The 23,166-nt window shown below is 39.0% G+C and overlaps 1 protein-coding gene across 25 annotated transcripts in view; it reads right to left on the bottom strand.

Moving 5' to 3' along the window:
• MYBPC1 (myosin binding protein C1) overlaps positions 1-23,166 on the bottom strand; it is a 94,282-nt gene that overhangs the window by 12,619 nt on the left and 58,497 nt on the right. For all 25 annotated transcript variants that reach the window (XM_043439997.1, XM_043440000.1, XM_043440005.1 and 22 more), the window contains 7 exons: positions 18,041-18,200; positions 16,095-16,199; positions 15,107-15,295; positions 14,122-14,256; positions 9,606-9,773; positions 5,824-5,912; positions 3,007-3,202 (listed from right to left, as the gene is read on the bottom strand). In XM_043439997.1, the coding sequence (XP_043295932.1) occupies positions 3,007-3,202; positions 5,824-5,912; positions 9,606-9,773; positions 14,122-14,256; positions 15,107-15,295; positions 16,095-16,199; positions 18,041-18,200 (1,042 nt within the window). The remainder of the gene's footprint in view (positions 1-3,006; positions 3,203-5,823; positions 5,913-9,605; positions 9,774-14,121; positions 14,257-15,106; positions 15,296-16,094; positions 16,200-18,040; positions 18,201-23,166) is intronic.

Below are 23,166 nucleotides of genomic sequence, written 5' to 3'. Positions count from 1 at the left end.
TGGACTATAAAGAAAGCTGACCGCCAAAGAATGGATGCTTTTGAACTGTGGTGTTGGAGAAGAGTCTTGAGAGTCCCTTGGACAGCAAGGAGATCAAACCAGTCAACCCAAAAGGAAATCAGTCCTGAATCTTCACTGAAAGGACTGATGCTGAAGCTGAAACTCCAATACTCTGGCCACCTGATATAAAGAACTTATTCATTGGAAAAGACTCTGATGCTGGGAAAGATGGAAGGCAGGAGGAGAAGGGGATGATAGAGGATGAGATGGCTGGATGGCATCACTGACTTGATGGACGTGAGTTTGAGCAAGCTCCAGGAGCTGGTGATGGACAGGGAAGCCTGGCGTGCTGCAGTCCATGGGGTCACAAAGAGTCGGACACGACTGAGCAACTGAACTGAACTTCCTACCCATATTTCCACCCACAATTCTTCTGCATTCTTCTTCTCCAGAGAAGTGCAATGCAGTCCAGCTTAGCTTATCTGCAAATGCTTGACTTCCATCTTCATGGAAAGAAAAAGGTTTTGTAAAGAAAACTTAAATGAAACTTCAAACCTCATTAAACATCCTCCGGGGGCCGATGACTGGCGATGAATCACAGGCTACTCTGCCTAATGAATGGTAAGCTGACACTGGACTTGAAATCTTTGAGTCTACCTGGGCTGTGGGACTCCAGCTTTTGGTGAGAGGCCCAAACCCCACAGCCTGTGAGAGGGGTTTCCTGCTGTACTAAAAAGGCATCTTTAATGGGAGTGAGGAAAACATGCTTCCTCTGCCATCTCTCCCTTCAAGAGTCATTGGTATTTATCAAGTGTTTCCATTTTATGGAAGTAAAATGCATTCATGAGGAAGTAGTCTTTCTTCACTGCATCATGAATTTCTGTAACCTCTGACCTTTCAGTAAGTGGCAGTAACGCTCAGAAAGGCCCAAAGTTAAGAAAACTAAGCTTTCTTTTTTCTTTGAGGCCCCATTAAAAAAAAAAAAAAAAAAACCCTTGCACAGAAGTGCAAGGAAAGACAATAATATTATGTCTTTTTAAAGATATAATTTCTTAATTTTTTTCAGGGAAATTTCACATCTGTTGTCCTCTGCAGTACAAGCATGATCCTTTCTGTCCTGAAATATTCTTCAGGTATTAAAATGCAATCATAGTTATTTCTGTTTGTTTTTAGTTGCTAAGTCATGTCCAACTCTTTTGTAACTCAATGGACTGTAGCCTCTGTCCATGGAACATCCCAGGCCAGCATACTGGAGCAAGTATTTACCACTGCCTTCTCCAGGGGATCTTCCTAACCCAGGGGTCGAAACTGTATCTCCTGCATTGCAGGGGGATTCTTAACATTGAGCCACCAGTGAACTGAACATCCTTCCCATATTCCCTATGGTTATTTCTATATGAAATGTCATACTGAAAAGAGTAAATATCAGAGTGTTTTCTGGTCATGTTTTTCTCTTTTAATCAACATTTAACAAGCAGTCTTCATGGGCTCCAGGAAGGAAACCACAGTGATAATCCCTGCTCTCTTTCCACAATTACCAATGGCAAGCCTCTACAAGCAGAGTCTCTGACCTGTTTTCACCCACTTGTCCACAGACAGCCGGCTTCTCTAAGTTCAACCTCCCACCTGCACTCATCTGCTTCGTCTTCAGAACTGGCGCTGACTTTTCAAACACTTGCTCCCCAAGAGTAAATGGCATTGCTAGATTTTTATGGCCATGGCAGAAACATAAATTTGGGGCTAAAAAAAGTAAGTAGGATAATCATTGTTACTATTTATTGTACCCTCTGAATGTGTGAGTGACGTGCCAAGCACTTTTAACTACCTGGTGAAGTAACCACATGTCAAAGTCGGAAAAATAAAAAAGTCGTTCCCCATGTTTCAGAGGGTAAGCCTCTTCCAGATCCAACGACAAGAGCTTCCATTAAAATGGAGCCAGGCCAGACCCGAGGGCACACACAGCGTCCTCCATTCTCTCTTCTACTTAACAAAAATCAAGACAATTATAGTTAGTGGGAAAAGAATCTTTAGTTTAAAGGACATGACCTTTCACCTAAGGGAAGGCTTGCCATAGGAAGTTGCTCCTTTGGTTAGAGAACCTGTTGTTCTAGCATATTTGCTAAACTGTACTAATAAAAATGATTGGAGACAAGGATTCTCCTAACTCTGCTCTTAGATTTATTTCTTGACACTGCAAAAATTATAGAACCGTTCAAGCAAGAAGAGTCTACTTATAAGAAATCCTCTCTCTATCACCCTGACTGTGGAAAGAAGTAAGAACTAACCTTATCTGGACAGGTAAATATCTAACTAGCATAACTAACTAAATAACTAACATGACCAACCACAGTTCAGTCTTTAATTGTTTAACTCTGTTTAGGTACACCTTTCTTACATTTAATAAAAATCCTTCATTCTCCATTAACTTTGTGCTAAATCACTTCAGTCGTGGCTGGCTCCTTGTGACCCTATGGACTACAGCCCATCAGGCTCCTCTGTACATGAGATTCTCCAGGAAAGAATATTGGAGTGGGTTGCCATGTCCTCCTCCAGGGGATCTTCACGACCAAGGGATCGAAACTGCATCTACCTTAACTTTACTATTAGCCAATTTTAAATGAAGTAAGAAGCATGTTAAACTATATCCAAAATCTACAAACTTTTCTTAATGCAAGAATTCAACAAATAGTTTTATCATCAAAGAGTTGGGAAATGGAGTAAGAGAGACCTAGACTGTAAACAGTACAGAGGATTTCCACAAAGGAAGTACAAACATTAATTTTATTTAATATATATGCCCCAAGTTTCTCATGATTAGTCCTTTTAATCAGTGAAAAGTTACTCTAACAAGCTAACCAATTTCACTAATTTATCTTTTTTCTTAATTCTAAAAACAGGAATTTTTTGCAGAGCCAGCCTAACAGAAATTCTGACTCTTTCCTTATTGACAAGGACAATTTGTCTCCATACCGCATAGAATATTCTAGTTTCTTCCTCCAAACCTACCAATAACCCGGATATCGATGGACGCAGTTTCCACAAATTTTTCCACTTTGACCTGCAGATCATATTTCCCAGAATGGCTCCTCTCTGCTTTTCTGATAAATATGATTGTATCAGTCTCAGAGTTGCGAATGTTGATCTGATTCTTATCGATAGGTGCACCATCCTTTGTCCAAATTAATTCTGGTCTTGGTTTTCCCTTAAAAAAGAAGACAAAAAGTAGAGGTGGAAGGGGATCAGATTGTCTCCAGATTTTTTCAGCATTAAAAAAATGGTCAGTGGCTTACCCCATCCTTGGCAAGATTGGAAAACTGTCTGGTGGTGGGCAGTTACAGCAGTATCGTAAGATTCATTATTGCCCATCCATTGCATTGGGTATGCAAGGCACTGTTAGGTACATGATATTTATAGCTTCCTTTAATCTTCATTTCACAGTAAGTATCATTATCTTCATTCATTTATTTTTGGATAAAGGTATCAAATGACTTGTACAAGGCCTTGCAGGTAAATGCTGGAACCTGGTCTTCCAGCCAGGTCTCTTCAGCTCCAAATCCTGTACATCCCAGCCTAATGGTTCAGAACATAGGCCCCGAGGCCCTAGAATCTGTATTTGGATCCTGACTCCACTATTTGATAGCTGTGTGACTTTGGGCAAGTTACTTAAACTCTCTGCTTCAGTTTCCTAATCCGTAAAATGGGATGAGAGTAGGACCTATCTCACATTGTGGTTACCAAGACTGAAGTTTTAAGCTTCCGCGCATTGCGTAAGTGTTTCGTTGATCATCTCCATGTTAATGATTATTACTCCACTGTGCTGTGTTGATTTTAGATTTGTCTGTAATTCTCTCTCTGATAACAGCTGAAACTATTCTTTAAGAGCAGACTTTGAGTAATTATAATGTCATTCGAGGATGTGAGTTCCAGTTTACATTACAAAGGAACTTCGTGGGATTCCTGAGCCTCCAGGCTCACCCCCACAAGAACCAAGTGTCTGGTAAGGCACGGCCTTCCCAAGGGATCCTAATGTGGCTTGTTGATAGGTTCTGTTAAGGAATGTGAGAGACACATATCAAACCCCTGCCCACAGGCCTTGAGAAAATGGACAGGGTGCCCAGATGTACTAGTAGGAAGTTTAACAATATTGTTAAAGATGGGAAAATAGTTCCAGGTCTCATTTCCTTAAACTGCAATTTATTAATAACTACTGCGGGGGTGGGGGGGCGGTGGATTGAGTTCTCTGAGAAAGCATGAAGTGAAAAAAGCACTGAATTTAGTGTCTGGAGACATAGACACCGTTCATGGCACTACTATTTTCTTGCTGGATGACTTTGGGCAAATCACTTAACTTCTCTGAATATCAGTTCCTTCCTTTCTCAAGGTAGGTAAGGAAATCTGCCATTCCTGCCTCTCACATGGGGCTCACATGAGGTTTCAGAACTCTAGAGGCGACGTAAATATACAAACATGACATACTAGTCTCACCATCCCTCTCCAGGGACTAGTCTCACGAGGTCCCTGTTCTCACGCTCTTTCCTCCCCAAAACCCAGTGACAGAAGCTGAATACACTGCCTCCCCCTACAAGATCCAGAAGTGGGATTAGGCCCAGTTCTCAACATGATGTGGAGACTGAGGGGTAATTCAGCCCCGGTGCAGAGCAGGGTCTTGGGTGCCTGCCTTGGCCAACTCCTAGTTTTACTTAAGGCTGTGGGAGGAGAGAAGTGGGAGGAGTCTTGCCAAGCCGTCTCCTTCCTCCTCCGCCATGTTTACGCTCACTTCCTCCTTGACTTCCGTTCTGACTTCACGTTCTGTGTATTTAGAAGATAACTTCTTCTACGGCTGGGCCCCAAGTGCAGTGAGAATGGCCTGAACTGGCTGTCCCTTTAGGTTAATTTTCATGGGAGCCTGAGTTTGAAACAGCTGTGGGTGTATGTGTGTGTTCAAATGTGTGCAGAGACCTAAATTTTAGTTCTAAGGCTGCCTGATATAAGAGCCACAAGCTAAATGTGACCATTTAACCTAAAGCTAAAGAAAATTAAAGAAAATTAAAAATTCCCCCATCACCCTAGTTCCTAGCTGCTCTTTTTAAGTTAATAGCCTCATCTGGCTACTGGCTACCATACTGGACATTGCATTTACAGAATATGTCTATCATCACAGAAAGTTCTATTGAACAGCATTGTCTAAGGCATAAAAGGAATCAAACGAGTAAGGAGATAATGGTGCAGTGTGTGTGTGTGTGTGTGTGTGAGAGAGAGAGAGAGTGCAAAAATGATTACTGTATGCAAAACCTAGTTAAACTTATAAACAACAGATTCTTCTTCAGGAGCAATGATTTAACAATATTCATATACTTCAGTTAGTGACATCAAAATTTCAAACTTCAGTTATCTCTCATTGGAACCTGGGTAATTTGAGTGTGGTTTGGGGTAACTGTGGGAAGGAAGCACATGGTGTTTTCCTGCATGTTACAGCAAGAACTTCACTTAAAAGGAAGATCGTTTTTACAGATGGATAGAACCAGAAAGATCTTTAAGCATTTCTTGTTTTGGTGTCTCCTCGGTATTTGCTCTCTGGCCCACTATAGTCACTGAGCTTCGGACAAGATGAGGTCTCATTTGGAAAATCTATCACAGTTTTATAGATTTCTGTACTTCTAAAGCAGGAGATTGTTTAGTCATTCTCCCAATCTGGTCTATCATTTCCTGCTTTTCCTCTGAGGAAATCTTGAATCATGAATAACGTAAATGCTGAAGTATCTCCTTTTACTCCTTAAACACCCCAGCACTGTAAAGAGAAAGTGAACTACCCTGAATTATTACCTGGAAAGGAATAACCAGATTGATGGCTTCTCCAACTCTGCGGATATAGGTTTGCTTCAGGTGCCTTGGGATGCGAATCTTTGGAGGCTCTGAGATAGAATAGAAGAGCATAATTTTGTAGTTAGTACCATACACTGGAAGCACCCTTACATAAGCGTACCTGGCACATACTCATCAGGATTTCCCTATGCTTATGTCTCTGCAGTAAAATCTTAGATGGGCCACTAATAGATTATATATGGTAACTTTGGTTCCAAATGTTACCTTCAAGAAGAGATGTTTTAACAGTTTGACTCAACAAAATTTACTCTTGACCTCTTTGATTTTCTGCAACTTCCTATTTTTATTATGTGAGAGCTGGACTATAAAGAAAACTGAGCACCGAAGAATTGATGCTTTTGAACTGTGGTGTTGGAGAAAACTCCTGAGAGTCCCTTGGACTGCCAGGAGATCCAACCAGTCCATCCTAAAGGAGATCAGTCCTCGGTGTTCATTGGAAGGACTGATGCTGAAGCTGAAAATCCAATACTTTGGCCACCTGATGCAAAGAGCTGACTCATTTGAAAAGACCCTGATGCTGGGAAAGATTGAAGGCAGGAGGAGAAGGGGACGACAGAGGATGAGATGGTTGGATGGCATCACCAACTTGATGGACATGAGTTTGAGTAAACTCTAGGAGTTGGTGATGGACAGAGAGGCCTGGCGTGCTGCAGTCCATGGGGTCACAAAGACGGACACAACTGAGCGACTGAACTGAACTAACTGAAAGCAAACACTAAAGTTTCTCTTAGGGCCTTACGTATATTTTTCGGTTTCTAACAGTGAGTATATTCTCCAACGAACATTTGACAAAAGATCTACAGTCACCACATTAGCTGGTAGGACTAACCATTTTTTCTTACCAGAACATGAAAATAATAAAATAGCTTTGTCCAGCCGAAACTAACACAACATTGTAAAGCAACTGTACTCCAATAAAAAAGATTTTTTTTAATAATTTAAAAAATTATAAAAAGCTTTAGTACCTAGCACTTGTTGCTTATGTAATTATGTTAGAACTTGATGGTAGCTTTCTCCCTCTATGGCTATGGTGAAGTATGTAACATGCAGCCCTAATCCACTGAATGTTGATATTCATTAAACACTGCAAAGATATTAGGACATGTGGATAGAAACCCATCAAAGGCAGAAGAAAGTCGAGGCTCATGGCTCACAGGGATGAAGTGTCATTTGAGGGCTCAGTATGGAACGTAAATGCTTCTCATGAAGGGACCAACTTAACCCTCACAGCTACATTTATGGCAAAGGTATTCTTTTTATTTTATGATAAAGAAACTAAAGCCAACAGGGGTTTAAGTCATTTGCCCAAGGTGACACAGCCAGGATCAGAACCTGGAGTCAGCCTTGAGTACCTACGCTCTGCTTAGACACACGGACTGTGGGGTCAGAGAGATCTCTGAGTTCTAGATCAGACAGTAGATCTGGTCTCAGCCTGCTCCACAAGATCTAGTTCACAGGATTGTTGTGAGGATTAAATAAGGTCATCTAGATAAAGCCTTTAGCATACTGGCTGAGAATAGTAAGTGCTCAATAAACTCAGGAGATGATGATGGTGGTAGTAGTGGTGATACTGAATGTTCCAGTTGGAAGAGAACTTGAGGGATCCTCTAACTCCCTAACTTCAGAGTTAAGGAAACAGAGACTCAGTGAGGTTCCACAGCACACTCAACCATCACCATAATAAAAGCTAGCATACACCAAGAGCTTATTGTGTGGCAAGCATTTCGTTAAGCAAATAACAGGGTTTGATTCATTCAGCTCTCACAAGTTCTTGAGGTAGTAAGTCCTATTATTGTCTCCATTTTGCAGATGAAGAAATTAAGGCTCAGGAAAAGCAAGTCCCTTGCCTGAAGCCACACAGTCAATAAATGAAAGAAACAGAACTCAGCTTTCATAGTCTGTCTCCAGAATCAACTAAGAAAATGTGCATTCTTCACACTTCTTTCCATCCATCCATCCCCTAACCTCCCAAAAGGTTTCAGGCAGTCACACCATAAGTCTGTGGCTCAACATGGTCCAGATCTAGATGCTCAAGCCACTTTCCAATATTCTTTGCCCTAGAGCAGTGATGCTCAAACTTTTTGGTCTCTGTATCCCATTACACTCTTAAAAACAATCAAAGGAAGGTCCCACAAAGCTTTTGTTTATGTAGGTTGTATCTATCATATTAACCATATTAGAAATTAAAACCAATAAATTTTGAAATATTTATATACTTACTTGAAAACTAACAACATAAATATCATTTTAATGAAAACAACCATATTTACATTAACAAAAACTTGTGATATGAATGGCATTATTTTCTGTTTTGGCAAATCTCTTTATTGTCTGACTTTTAATCTATTGTAATATGTTGTTTTGCTTGAAGTACTTGAAGAAAATTTGGCTTCACACAGAATATTTTAATAAAATTTTTCAGACAATTGTAGGTATTCCTTTTTGATTCTGTACTAAAACATGAATTGTAATTTCTTAAGGGTTAGCTACAGTGTGGAATCTAAAACCTTCTATGAACTTTTCATATTCTGTTACATTAAAGTCCATTGACCTACCTTTCATTTTGAATGTATCTTACCCAGGCATGATTTTTAAACTTGCATTAGTCTTTTGGAAAATATAGCTTCACTGAATTATGTGGATCATTCAAATTTTGAAACACTGCATTCATTATTCAGTATCAAAAAATTGCATTTGCTAATATCACCACCTACTTTATCAGAAAAGATTTTAAGTATTAGAAAGCTGTCAAGTCAATAATAGTGGATACCAGTTTTCCAAAATTCTAATTTTTGCTTCGAAGATTAAATTTTTTCTTGGGCAAATTGACAACAAATACTGTAAATTGTTTTCCTTGAAGTTACAGGTTCACTCCATTCATTTTCTAGAAAACATCCGCCAAATACCCAAGTTTGACAAGCCAGAGTTTGTCACTCTGTCATTCTTTCAAGGAAGAATGGAGTTTCCTGGAATAGGGCACTAGGTTAGGCTCTTAACTCAGTTGCAGAAATACTTTTCCCTACAGACAACAATTGTACTAGGGTACATAGCATAAAATCTTGACAGATACTTTGCATTTCACTGTCACACATATAGGGAAAAAGTGTACTCAAGAACCAAGGTTTAAAAATGATTAAATGATTATTTTTTATTATTAAATATTTAAATAACATATTAAATAATTATTAATGATTTTTATGCCATATCAAGAACACTCTAAGGCCCATTTATTTTAATTGGGAGTGCACAGTGGTAAGGAAGAAAAGACTGACCAGACAATTTGGTGGCACGAATACGATCTGTGCTAAGGCACCAGCAGTTTTACACACCATTGCATTTGCACCATCAGTGCAAGGCCAAACATTGAAAAGGGAAAGCAACACGTTCATATTAGCTATGAAAATGATTTTGACCTCACAGACTCATTGGAGTCATTGTTGCTGCCGTACGGGTTGTTTGAACTGTTTATTCCCTGTCTCCATTATAAAAAGGCAGCCCCATCATATTTGGCTCATGCAATCTGGTGTACTTATCTGGTCCTAATACTAGGTTAAAACCGGGAGCTGACCTCCCACACTGCCTATAAAGGGCTATTTTGTCCATTTCTAACTCCCAGGAGATATTAATAAAATATCAAAGGAGGGACAACAAAAGAGGAGGGTTTCAGAAAGAAAGCAGTTAAAAAAACATGGAGACAAAATTTTGAAAGCCTTGCCACCTACCTATGATTTCCTTCACAAGGATGGGCTGAGAGTAGTACTTGGGCTCGCTGGCGCCGGCGGCATTCACAGCCTTCACACGCACAAAGATCCTTGAATCGGTCGGCAGACCTGTGATGGTGAACTTGGTCTTCTCGATCAGTTCCGTATTTGCAACTATCCAGTCGTCAGCTAAAATCCATTAAGGAAAAAAGAAAAGAAAAATAACAGTTAGTGAAAGAAATCATCTTGTTAAACAACTGACTGCAAATTAGTATTTTATTCTAAATTAGACCATTTTGAGGGAATATGACTTTGGTCTGAACTCAAGATTACATGGCTGGGCTTTTATCATATTTAAATGAAAAATGGCCTAGAATGGCTAAGGTAAAAATCAGGAATGATAATTAGATCCTGCTATTTTAAAGTCTCTTATGCATGATACTAGGGTATCCTGAATAACTGTGACTGTTCCAGGAATTTTGTAGTAGCTTATTCCAATTTGGTTTTACAGTATACATTTTTTGCAATTGATATAACCATAATAGTTATCTATCAATATACATTAAAGTTCAGGGGAAAAGGAAAATGCTATTCTTATGAATGAGAGACACTGACCTTTATAGTCATAAGATCTCTCCATTTTATCCTGGCAGGCTTATTACTATAAGACAATAGTATGGCCATGGGAAGTCGGAAGTGAAGTGAAGTGAAGTGAAAGTCTCTCAGTTGTGTCTGACTCTTTGCCACCCCATGGACTGTAGCCTGCCAGGCTCCTCTGTCCACAGAATTCTCCAGGCAAGAACACTGGAGTGGGTTAGCCATTCTCTTCTCCAGGGGATCCTCCCAACCCAGAGATCAAACCCAGGTGTCCTGCATTGCAGGTGGATTCTTTACCGTCTGTCACCAGGGAAGCCCATGGGAAGTTGGATTATGCCCCCAGTTATGAAGAAAAGAAGCTTATTCACAGTAAAGAGGAAACACAGCTCAAGAGCCAAGACCTCATAAAGAACTGGCATAATCTTTCACTTCAGTCAAAAGTTCTGATTTTTTAAAATGCTTTTGGTAGCTTTGTCTATAACATCAAGAAAATTTAAACCCAGCATCCAGGTTTTACAAACATTTCAAGTTCTAAAAGTTTATATGCATTATTATGCCCATGGGGGGAAAACAAGAAAGAAGAAGGCTCGGTTCCCACATTATTAACTCACGGCCCAGCCTCCCCCTCCATCTCTAAGGGCTTTTTGTGTGTGGGTGTACTTCATGCTTGGTCTTGGAACATTCCCAGAAACTTTATCATACAGTAAGAAACTTGGAGAGCTTTCAGAGCATACTTTACCTGGTAGATCAAATGCAGCCTCCCCATTTTCATCAGACTGTTTTGCTGATGTACCTTTGAGAATCCGTCATTAAAATTAATTAAAGACACCCACTTTCACACCAGAAGAATATCGTTATCAGTAGTCAGCATTCTCTGTTAGTAAAGTGTGCAAAGTATGCAAAGATATTTGTCTTCAGAACAGTGACGGAAGAGACCAGACACGTTAGAGAAGGGGGGAGTCCTCAGGAGAGGCACAGCCTGCTCTGTCCAGACTGTGGTTTTTTATCCTGAGGCACCTGCCACAGAGAAGACGAGGAGAAAGGAGGCTGCGACACCTCCAACTCTGGGAGCAAGAAGTAGAGAAGAACAAAGCAAGACCCTGAAGACAAAAGCGGAACAGGCCTAGACTCCATAGGGGGGCCGTCCGCAGTGGAACAGTCTCCCCTTGCTCTTGTCCCTGCCACCTCAGCCGGGGAGGGTCCGGTGGGTCCTCAGGGAACATAGTCCTCCCTCTGTGGGGCTCACACATCAGAGTCTGGGAGTGAGGGCACTTGAGATAAGGGCAGCCTTGTCGTACCAGGAACTGGAAGTGTTCTCCATGAAAATAAAAACTGCCCCAGCAGCCCAGGAGGCAGGCCCTGGTTGTCATGACAACAAGTTCTTGGTCTAGCAAACAAATTAAGCTGTCCTGGGTTCCTGCATTCCACACGGGTGGAGGATGCTCCTGGCTCACAGAGTCGTTATGGGTGCTCCCCCAGTGGTTCGGAATGATGACCATCTAGGTTATTAGGAAGGGAGCAGCGGGATGGGGATTCTTCTTTCTCTTATTTCAACCCTTCTAGGAGTATCAGAGAAGGAGCAGCAAGCCAGAATATCCTGGTGGCTAGGAGGGCATGTGAATGATACAAATTACTCAGGACTTTGAAAAAGAGAAACACCTTGAAGTCAATGGTCAGTTTGGGAGCTACCATGTTGATATTTCATAATGAAGAGACAACTGGGATGAGAATGTGAAGCAGGAGACTGAGAAAACATGCACGAATGAGTGAAGAACTAGGAGAGAAGAAAATTTCAAGAGGAAACAGGACAACGCAAGATCAGAGAGAAACAAAAACATCTTTTCACGTTGGAACGACTTGAGGGAAACAGAGAAAGAAATTGGTGTCCAGGGGTTGGGAAAGGAATGTGCAAGTTATTTGATACATGAGGAAAAGTTTTCAGGAAGAAAAGGAAGAACCAGGGTGAAGGAAGAAAATGAAGAGTAAAATGGTGCAGGCATTAGAAAATAAAATAAAAACCAAGAGAAAGACAGAGTCCAAACCAACACACGATCTTATAAAAGAAAGAGTTCTCTTACAGAATAAAACCTGACGTATCTAAGCATCAAACACTACAGAAATTAGTCTGGAGGACAACAGCCATTAAAAGAGAATGGAGAATAGGGCAGCCACAGAAAGGAAGTAAGAAAAGACTGCAAGAAGAAAGATATACACGTTATGAAAGAACTTCCATAGAAAGCTAATTCCAACACGTTATGTGGCAAAATATATACATAATAATGACTGTGTACATATATATATGTATAGGGGTATACATATATATCTACACAGACCACACACAAAATTATGTAAAATACACTTCGTTGTATTTTATCTAAGGTGGGTAACATCAAAATGACAGCCATCTATCATTTTGCTGTATCTTCTTACTTTTTAAACCTATCAGAAAGAAAAGAGTAAAGAATTTGCTCTGTTTCATACATACACAAAAGGTTCACATTCAGCAGCCCCATCACATAGAAGACTGGGAAAGTCTGCCAGCAGGGCAGTATAAATAGCAGAGAGGAGGGCTTGGGGGGTGTTCCAAACAAGTGGAGGGGAATGGAATGGGAATAAACCATACTCTGAAGTGCTCAAGATTTTATTTGTTGCCTGAGTGACAATGCCCCCTCCCACACTGGGATAACTCTGGGAACTGTTTTCTAATTCCCCCCATTGTTGTTTTGGTTAGTGGATTTCTAAGCCCTGGAAAAATCAAGCACAGTGCTCTGTAAGTGAGTGCATGTGAATGGAATGGAGTGTTACCAAGATTCTCTACTTCCCCTTTCTCTTCTACCCTCCCGACCAACTCAGGTTATTTCCACAGGTGCTCCCATCCAGAGGCCTGGGGCTTCTTTTTCAGCAGTCTGCTCTTCAAAGAAGTTTCTTCTTCATAGACGTTTTCCTTCTGTTCACACTCCTGTTTTCTCAGATGTGCTCTGGAGTCTCTCTTTCATTCATGTAAGAGTCATGTTAAAGTTGTGGGTCCAAAGAATTTTCTTAAGAGGCTATCTTGGCCTCTCATTTGTCGGGATTTGAACAAGCTTCCCTGGTGGACTGTTTACCTACCCTCATCTACAGTGGAGCCTGAGTTTAGAGCTAGGGCAGTTTTATTCACCCATCTCCAAATCATGACATACTTGTCATGAAATCAAAAAATACAAGAGGCTTTTAGTGAACTGCACTTTTTTTTGGTTTTAGATATACTCTGGCCCATATTTTCTTGTGTCATTTTCTATTTTTTATTATTGCTATCAGCAAGAGGTTTTTTTCTTGCCAGTTTCTCTTCACCTCCTAAATATAAGCCATTAAACCATTAAAATTTTATACACTCATGTCCTGAGACAAATTACTGCCACTTGTCAAATCTATTTCTTACACCCTTTGGTATAAGATTCTTTACTGATTCTTTAAAACACTGAAAGTTGTTCTTGATTATTCTTTTTTTTTTCCTGGAAGAAGGCAGGAATTGATCACCAAATAGTCAAATATATAATCTCTCCTTACCTAGAAATAAGTAGCTCTGCTGATAACTGACCTCTGCTCAAAATAGAGTTTAGCATTTCCAATTTACTTTATCCTAACTAGACTTTTATTTTGCTTTGGCACATTTTAATTCCACCAATTCAAGAAGAAGGGATCCCTGAAGTTTGGTTAGAATCCCTCCTCCTATGTCCTAGATCTATCGCGTGGTCAGATCTGAGAGCCCATCTGGATATTTTGGAGATCTCAAATGATTAATACCAATGAAGGGCTGAATTCTTATCCATCACAGAAGGATGACCTTTGGCTTGTCATTTTCAGTAGGCAGGAGAAGAATTCCCAAGAAAGAAACAAAAGAAAGAGGGGCATATCTCACCTATTGACGACGGTATTCGTTTGAATTATGAGTTGTACTTACTTCCTTCAAAGCAATACTCTAGCACATAGCCATCTAAACCTGCTGCGCCAATCTGGTCTGGGGGCCGCCACTTCATGGTGACCGTGGTGTCCGTCACCGAGTCAACGGTCAGGAGAGTAGGAGGGCTGGTTACAGCTTTAGAGAAAAGAAAGGCAGAAAAAGCCGAAACTATTAACTACAGAATGATGGCACAAGAACTGTGGTAAAATGGACTAGGATACAAATAAAAACGCACACAGAAGCCCCCACATCTTCATAAAACTCAGTGAAAACTTCTTGAGTTTATGCTGTATATATGGCCAGATCTGCCAGGCATGAAAAATATTTCAGAAATGCTGCCACACTTGCCCTCCACTTGGGAGGTTGGTGTGGGATTCTGGGAGGCCCAAGGCATTTGAAAAAAGTCAAAGTTTGAGATCTAATGATCTAGTGTAGATTTCCCATAACTTTTTAATTTTCAAGTGCAAGCTCTTCCTTCTATTGAAAATTACACTTGTCTTCCATAAAGTGGCAGAGACATCTTATCTCTTTCTTTGCCTTTACTGAATTGACTTTTTTGGTTCATAGATAACATTTATAGTGTGATTGTAAAGCAAAGAGACTAGCTTTCAAGTGTGCTAGGTTGAATAGATCTCAATTTGTTTTAGTTATAGTGTCTATACTAAGGTGCTGGCTTATACTTTCAAAAGGTCAAACGAGGGTAGTCATGTGTCAACAGGCTATGTTTCCAGTGAGGAGGGGCAACAGAGCCACCCACAGCTGTCTTTGGAATTCCAGTAACAAATTCCAGGCCTACATTATGAAGGCATTCAACTCTATCACACTGTTTGTAATTTCTTAGACAATTGTCCCTAACAATTTCTAGTTTCTGGCTCTGGGACCACTCCAAGAAGCTTCTAGGTCTGGTTCAGTTAGAAGTCAGAAGACAGCAGTCACAACCTGGGGCAATGATTTTCATGACAAAGACACATCTCTCTTGACTCACCCAATGGAACAAAAGGCTTGGAGGGCATACTGGGCTTAGAGATGCCAACAGCATTGACGGCAAAGATGCGGACCTCGTAGGCCACACCTTCAATCATCTTCTTGGGCTCAAAGGTTGTTTCTTTGCAGAGATCGAAATTCAGCCTCATCCATCTGGAGCTTTGTTTCTTTTTCCTCTCGATGAAATACCCTGAAGGGGACACAAAATGGAAACAGGTTTTTCCTTGGCCTCCAAAAGTAAACTTTGTCAAATATTAGAATTCTCAAAAATTCTCAGTACTCTAAGTGAAAAACTCATACACTCATTTTCAACTCATCTTATTCCATCAGTTGTTTGAGAGAGATTATAAGGAATACAAATATTGACATCATGGGATATAGACAAAAATAAAAACACTAGAAAAAAGTTACAGGGGTGCTAGGAAGAGAAGAGGGAAAAGTAGAACACAGATACGTAGGCCAAAGAGATTTGTACAGTGACTTTGAGTCCCAGCAATGTAAGTAAGAAGGGGGAAATAACCAGTTTTGTAAGTTTCATTATTAGCAAGTAGAAAAATGTTCTTGTTCCATGGGGGAAGTAATTCTTCTAAGTATTTAACCCTAAATGAAACTGCTTCATAGACATAATTCTCTGGAACTGGGCATTTACTGACCAGAACAAAGTTAGACTTATGGTTATTTCAAAATTAGATATTGAATAGAAATGTCAGAAAAGAGGACAGGAAGTCAGATGATATTCATCAGAGCTATTTAAATCTCAAGTATTTAAAGGACATCCCCCAACATATTTTAATTTGCATGGATATTTAAAGATTTTCTTCTAAATTCAGTATTTTATTTTATTTTTTATTTTTTTACCTTTCAATTTATTTTTTTAAATTAAAAATAAATAAATAAATTCAGTATTTTAAAATGTGTTTTGTGCTAATGTGCATAAAGAGCACATCAACTCCATTGGCCATCCCACAGATGAACCAACACGCAGTTACCTAAGATTGGGGACCCTCCATCATAGAGAGGAGGCTCCCAGGTCATGATGCACCAATCGTCTCCCACATCTGTCACATTTGGTGCCACTGGAGGGTCAGGGATATCTGCAACATACAAACAAATAGAATGAAATAAAATAAAATTGACCAAAAGCACAAAGAAAAATATTCTTTGGAAAATATGTTTTAGGGTAATAATCACAGAAGCAATGCTATTTCTGATTATTTTCCCATGTTTACTGAAATGCACTGCCTAACTAGTTTAGGCATAAGGTCCTATTCCCTATGGAACCAGGGAAGGTGAGCCCAATACAAATACAAATGATGTCTCCAAATCCTTTAAGCTAGTGTCATGTTACAGGATCGCAGGAAATCCAAGACTCTTGTTGTTTGTCTTGAAAATGGCGACTAAGAAATTAAATTACTGCCTAAATATTGGTTGGGATTTTGTTTCTTAACTACAAAGTGAACTTCCAGCAGAACTAAATCAAGGACTAAGTATTGTACATTTTACATCAATTGGAAGATTCAAGATGTTGACTGGTAGAAATCCAAGTCAAAAATGGCAAGTTAGGGACTTCCCAGGTGGTCTAGGGCTTAAGCATCCACTTAGCAATGCAGGAGATACAGGTTCAACACCTGCTCAGAGAACCAAGATCCCGCAGTCCTAGGAGAAACCAAGCCTGTGTGCCGCAACTACTGAGTCCACACATCACAACGAGAGTCTATCCCACCCCAACGAAAGACCGTAACTAGAGTCCATCCAACCACAATGAAAGATCATAACTAGAGTCCATCCAACCACAATGAAAGGCCGTGCAAGATGCAACGAAGATCTGGCATGCCGCAGCAAAGACCTGACGCAGCCAAACAAATAAATTTTTTTAAAATGTCAAGTTACCATGTCTTCTATAGTTCAATATGTAACAAAGTGACCTTAGCTTTGGGTCAATTTGAAATATGTTTCTTGAGGGAAAACTAAAATGGAATGAAGAAATCATGAGATCTTGGTCTATCAGGAATCTGCTAGACTCATTTCACTTGGTTTTGGGGTCTGGAAAAAAGTATTTAGGAAGTCATCTAAGAACCAAGGCAGGTCTTATTCCTCTATGTGGAGTCCTGCCCCAAGGCCACAGGTGCTAGGCCTTGCACCAAGGCCACAGAAGTGGAGCCCAGAACCAAGGTCACCGCTGGAACTGACTGAGCCCCTTTGTAACCATCGCCAAACGCCACCCTGATGGTTAACTGTCAGCAGATTTCCTGATCCCAAATGAAGCTAAAGTGCCCACCCTGGTAGTCACCCTATGGCACCCTAACCAATCACCTAATGCCAACCGTCCAGCAGGAATTTGCTTTGTCTTGAGGCTATAAAAATTGGCTACTAACCCAAAAAAGCATTGAGTCTCCCTGGTCCGGCAGGAGATTAGCCCGTTGCACTTGCAGTGCCCCCATAATCTCTGCTCTTTGTTCTTAATAAACTCACTCCCTTCTGAAAAGCTGTTTCTGGAAATTCTTCGCCAACCTGCGCTTGCACTGCCTCGGCACTCTACAATGAATGTGATGCCGCAAATTATTCAACAATTGTGCGTCCGCGACTGTGGAAGACACTGAAGGGAGTGTGACCGAGAGAACTTGGTCAGCAACCCCAAAGTCTAACTTTAGCTATTCCTTCTTGCAACTAGTCCTCTAGGCAAGAAAAGAGATGAGAAAGGGGAAATAAAAAGGGAAGGAAAAGGAAGAAAAGAGGAGAAAGAAAAGAAAAAGAAAGACATATAAAGAAGTGGCAAAGACAGAGAAAGAAAGGCAGTGGTTTACAAAGTATAGCTATAGTGCGAGTTTCTCTGTCGGCTACCCAGAAAAGCTGAGACAACCAAAAGCTTGGAGAGTCTACCTAGGATCTAAGCACATCAGCTTGATTCTAGAAGTTTGTTGACTTGAGGACTTACCCACAACTTTAATGTTGATGCTTGCATGTGCTTCCCCGGCTTCATTTTTCAGATTTATGTGGTAAACACCAGAATCATCTTTTTCTGCTATGTCAATAACAAGAGTGGTGCTGTCAGGGTAATTTTCAGCTCTTATCCGGCCGCTGCCCTCCATAATAGCCTAGGGAGAAAGGAAACGCAATGTGGTATGACCTGTGCAAACAATAAGGACACCTCCAGTGCCTGGGTACTTAAGCTGGAAATGGTGCTAATGCCTGAAATGCAAGTTCCTAGTTTTATCCTCAACCAGCTCTAAGGACAAATGTATTGTCATCCCATTTCACACATCAGAAAATTATGGCCCAAGGCTGCCATAATTATGCCAAGAAAATTATGAACTGGGGTTTGACTCCCAAGTTCACTATCAGTTAACTCCTTAAAAAGAGGAAGTTGGAGGACCAAAAATATAAGCACAAAACAGTCATTCTAGGAGAAGAGTTTTTTTGTACATTAAACTAGAAGTATTTAAGCTCATATCAGAAACTAAATAATGATTTGTTCACTTCTTTAAATGTTTTGAAATTTTTAAATACTGAAATGGGTTGAAGAAGGACACAGTGGCAATTTCCCAATTTGATTTTTCCCTTCCAGTGGGACATGAAAGAATGAACATCTAATTCCTAAAGTAAAGACAGAGGGAAGCTGAGACTTCTATTATATTTTCTTTCTTTTCTTCTTCTTCCCCCTTTCCCCTTCTTATTTTCCTTCATTTCTCCCCTTCCTTCTTTCTCACACCAGAAATTTAAAGCAACATTACATTTTTTTGATTCCCAGGTCATATCTTCCATGCAACAATGGGCAGCCAATACACAAAGAGGAAAAACAGAGAAGGTCCAGGCAGTTTAGAACCTGGGTAATTTGCCACTAACTATTGTCACCTCTACTCTTTAGGGTCTGGATTAGGACTTACAAATCTTCAATAACATAAGATTGTGACAACAGTAAGAATATTTGAAGTGGCTTTCATGATTCTTATTTTATGATAAAACAAAATATCCTCATTTTAGCCAAATCCTTACTTTAAGATTGTAAAAGATGTTCTGCTCTTTTTTTTAATGTGAAAAGAAAAATGATTTACTTAGGGCAGTGTTATCTTATCCACTTCATATTTCCGTATTTTATTTTGTTCATTGTGCTATAATTTACATAGAGTAAAATTCATAGCTTTTAGATATATAGTGCATGAATTTTGACAAATTTCTGTGATTCTGTAACCAGTACCATAATCAAGATACAGACTATTTCCATCACTTCCCATAGTGTCCCCACACTCCTTGGCATTCAGCCCACTAAACCCTGGTCTCTGCAATCACTGGTCTGTTATTTGCCACTTTAGTTTCCTCTTTTCCAGAATGTCAAATAAATGGAGTCAAATACTTCAAGTGAAACTTTTTAGATTGATTCATCTTGCTGCATATATTATGAGCACATTTCTTTTAATTACTGTGCAGTTTTCCATTGCATATTCCATGTGCAGTTGTTTTATGTATGTACAAACTGTATCCTTATACAATTGAACTTTTGAGTTGTCTCCAGGTTTTGACAATTATAAGTAAATTTGCTATAAACATTCCTGAACAGGTTTTTACGTGGACATGTGTTTCATTTCTTTGGAGAAAATACCTAGGGATAGCTTTGTAGTTGTATGGAAGTATATGTTTAACTTTATATTAAAAAATATCAAACTCTTTTCCAAACTGGATGGACCATTTTGCATTCCAACCAGCAATGTATGAGACTTTCACTGTTCCATATCCTTGCCATTATTTGGTATTGTCAGTTTTTTTTTTTTTTAATGGTTTCTTAAAATGGTACAGTTTCTTTCACTGAGCATAATTATTTTGAGACTCATCCAAGTTATTGCACTGTATCACAAATCTATTCCTTTTTATTGCTGAGTATTATTCCCTTGTATGAATTTTGTTTATCCATTCACTCATTAATAGAATCTGCATTTTTCTCAGCTTTTGAATATTATAAATAGGGCTACCTTGACTATTTGTACTAGCAGGGTTTTTTTTGTGTGTGTGTGGCTTATATTGGATTTTAATGGAAAATCCTGAATGAAATTTTTGGCCAAACCAATACATCAATGATTATGCCAACTGTAAATAAAGACAGTTCTACTTGTTCCTTTCCAAAATGTATGTCTTTTACTTCTTTTTCTTGTTTGATTGCCCTGCTATAACCTTCAGTGCAATGTTGAATAGAAGTGGTAAGAGTGAACATCTTCCTCTTTTTTCTGATCTTAGAGGAAAAGCATTCAATCTTTCACCATTACGTAGGATGATAGGACTGTTGTAGGATTTTCAAGGATGTCTTTCATCATGTTGAGGAAGTTCTTTTCATGTTCTGGTTTTCTTTTTTACTAGAAATGAGTGTTCAATTTTGTCAAATGTTTTTCTGTGTCTATTGAGATGAGATCACATTCTTTCTCTGGTTTGTTAATATGGTGAATTATATTTATTTTTAAATGCTAAACCCACCTTTGCATTCCTGGGATAAGCCACCTGTGGATATAACACATTGTTCCTTTTATGTGCTTTTGGATTTGATTTGCTAGATTCTGTTTAGAACTTTTTTGTTCTATGTTCAGGAGTGATACTGACTTGTAGTTTTCTCTTTCTGTAATGTCTTTTTCTGGTTTTTCTGTAAGGATAATATTAGCCTTCAAGAATGTGTTGAGAAATATTCCTATCTTCTTTTCTTCAATTTTTTTCTAGAAGTCTATATTAAATTTATATTACTTCTTTATTAAACATTTGGTGGAACTATCCAATAAAGCCATCTACGTGTGGAATTTTCTTTGTGAAACATTTTAAACTACAAATTCCATTTCTTTAATAGATATAGGGATGTTCAGTACTGATTTAGTCATATTTCACAAATTCTGATATATAGTATGTTCATAAATATTTTCTGGAATAAGAAATGGCAACCTGCTCCAGTATTCTTGCCTGGAAAACTCCATGGACAGAGGAGCCTGGTAAACAGTTAGAAGCAACTGACCACATAAACATTGTCTGATTTTCCTTGTAATTTCTTCTTTGATCCATGAGTTATGTTTTTTTCTTTAAAAAAAAAAAACGGAAGCTACTTAGCTTCTAAATATTTAGAAATTTTACAAATCTTTCTGTTATTGTTTTCTAATTAATTCCATTGTGGTCAAAGGATATACCTTACATGACCTGAGTCCTTTTACATTTATTGAGACTTATTTATGGTCTATTTTGGTAAATTTTCCTGTGCATTTTAGAATAATGCCCATTCTGCTTTGTTTAATGGAGTGTTATATAAATATCAACTACATCAAGATGATGGACAGCATTTCTTAAACCTTGTGTATCTTCACTGATTGCCTGTCTGGTTCTATCAACTACGGAGAAAAAAGTATTAAAATCTCCAACTTAACCATTTTTCTTTGTGATTCTATCATCTTGGTAGCTGTTTTTCATTTGTCCCATTTGTTCTTTCTGCCTCTTTTTTTTTTTTTTTTTTGCCTTCTTTCAGATTCATTAAATATGTTTCCATGATTCCATCTTATGTTCTGTGTTGGCCTATTAGCTATAACTGTTTGTTTTATTATTTTAGTGTTTCCTTTAGGGTTTATAGTATAGTCTACCTTTATGTGGTATTATTACATGTTTAGCAAAAGAAACTTACAACAGCATACATCCATTTCACTCCTTCTAATCCTTACTTCTGTTTCTCCCCTCCTGGTCTTATGTTTTCATTGTCATAAACTTTACTTACACTAATGTGTAAAGCTCCACAGTGCATAATTATTATTTTTGTTTAAGCCAACCAATTATCTTTTAAGATTTAAATAGTAAGAAAAATTCTTAAATGTTTATCCATGTAGGTACCATTTCTGGCGCTCTTAGTTCCTTTGAGAAAATGCTTTCATCTTGGTATCACTTCCTTTTTTAACGTAATATTCATTTATTTTCAGCTCCGCTTCATCTTCCTTGCTGCTGGAGCTTTTTCTCTGTTTGTGGTGATGGAGGCTACCCTTTAGTTGCATTGTGTGGACTTCTCATTGCAGTGGCTTCTCCTGTCTCGGAACATGGGTTCTAGGGCCTGGGCTTCAGTAGTTGTGGCGGATGGGCTTAGTAGCGCTGTGGCATGTGGGATCTTCCCAGATCAGGGATGGAACCCATGTCCCCTGCAATGGCGGGCAGACTCTTTACCACTGGGCCACCAGGGAAGCCCATTGTCACTTCATTTTGACTTAAGGACTTTAAGCATTTCTTATACTGCAAGTCTGCTGGAGATTACTTCTTTCAGCTTTTGTATATCTGAAAATAACTTTACTTTGCCTTTGTTTCTGAAAATTATTTCTACTGAGTATAGAATTCTAGGTGACTGTTTTTTCCCCCCTTTAAATGTTGATCCACTGTCTTCTCACTTGCTTTGCTTCCAGAGAGATTAGCTGTCATCCTAGTCTTTGTTCCTATAGATTTAATGTGACCTTTTTCTCTGTCTCCTTTTAAGATTGTTTTCTTAACCACAGGTTTTGAGCAATTTGATTATGATGGTGTAAATTTCTTAATGTTCCTTGTGCTTGGATTTTATTGAACTTCTTGGATCTGAGATTTTATAGTTTTTATCAATTTGAAAAATTTGGGGCCATTAATTCTTTATATATTTTTATGTCCTACTCTTTCGGGACTCCAATTACACATAGATTTAACTTCTTGAAGTTGTCCCATAGCTTAACAAAGCTCTTTTTTTTCTCTCCAAAAAACAGAAAAGGAGGAAATAGTCTCCAACTTCCTTAAAAAACAAATTGCTTTTGTAGAGCAGCTTTGAGTTCCCTGCAAAATTGAATGGAAACATACAACCAGTTCTCATATAATCCCTGTTTCCACACATACACAAACTTTCCCACTATTGACACCCCCACCAGAGTAGGTACATTTGTTACAAAGAATGAACCTACACTGATACAAGGTTATAACTGAAAATCTATTGTTTACATAGACTCTTCCAGTTGTACATTTTATGGGTTTTGAAAAACCTACAATGCCATATGGGTTATGTGGGTCATAATGTCATATGGATCATAATGTCATGATGTCAATGTT

Source organism: Cervus canadensis, chromosome 21 (genome assembly GCF_019320065.1).
Source record: "Cervus canadensis isolate Bull #8, Minnesota chromosome 21, ASM1932006v1, whole genome shotgun sequence".
Classification (NCBI taxonomy): domain Eukaryota; kingdom Metazoa; phylum Chordata; class Mammalia; order Artiodactyla; family Cervidae; genus Cervus; species Cervus canadensis.
Note: the sequence above shows the minus strand (reverse complement) of the source record. Positions and strands in the feature narration are given on the sequence as shown.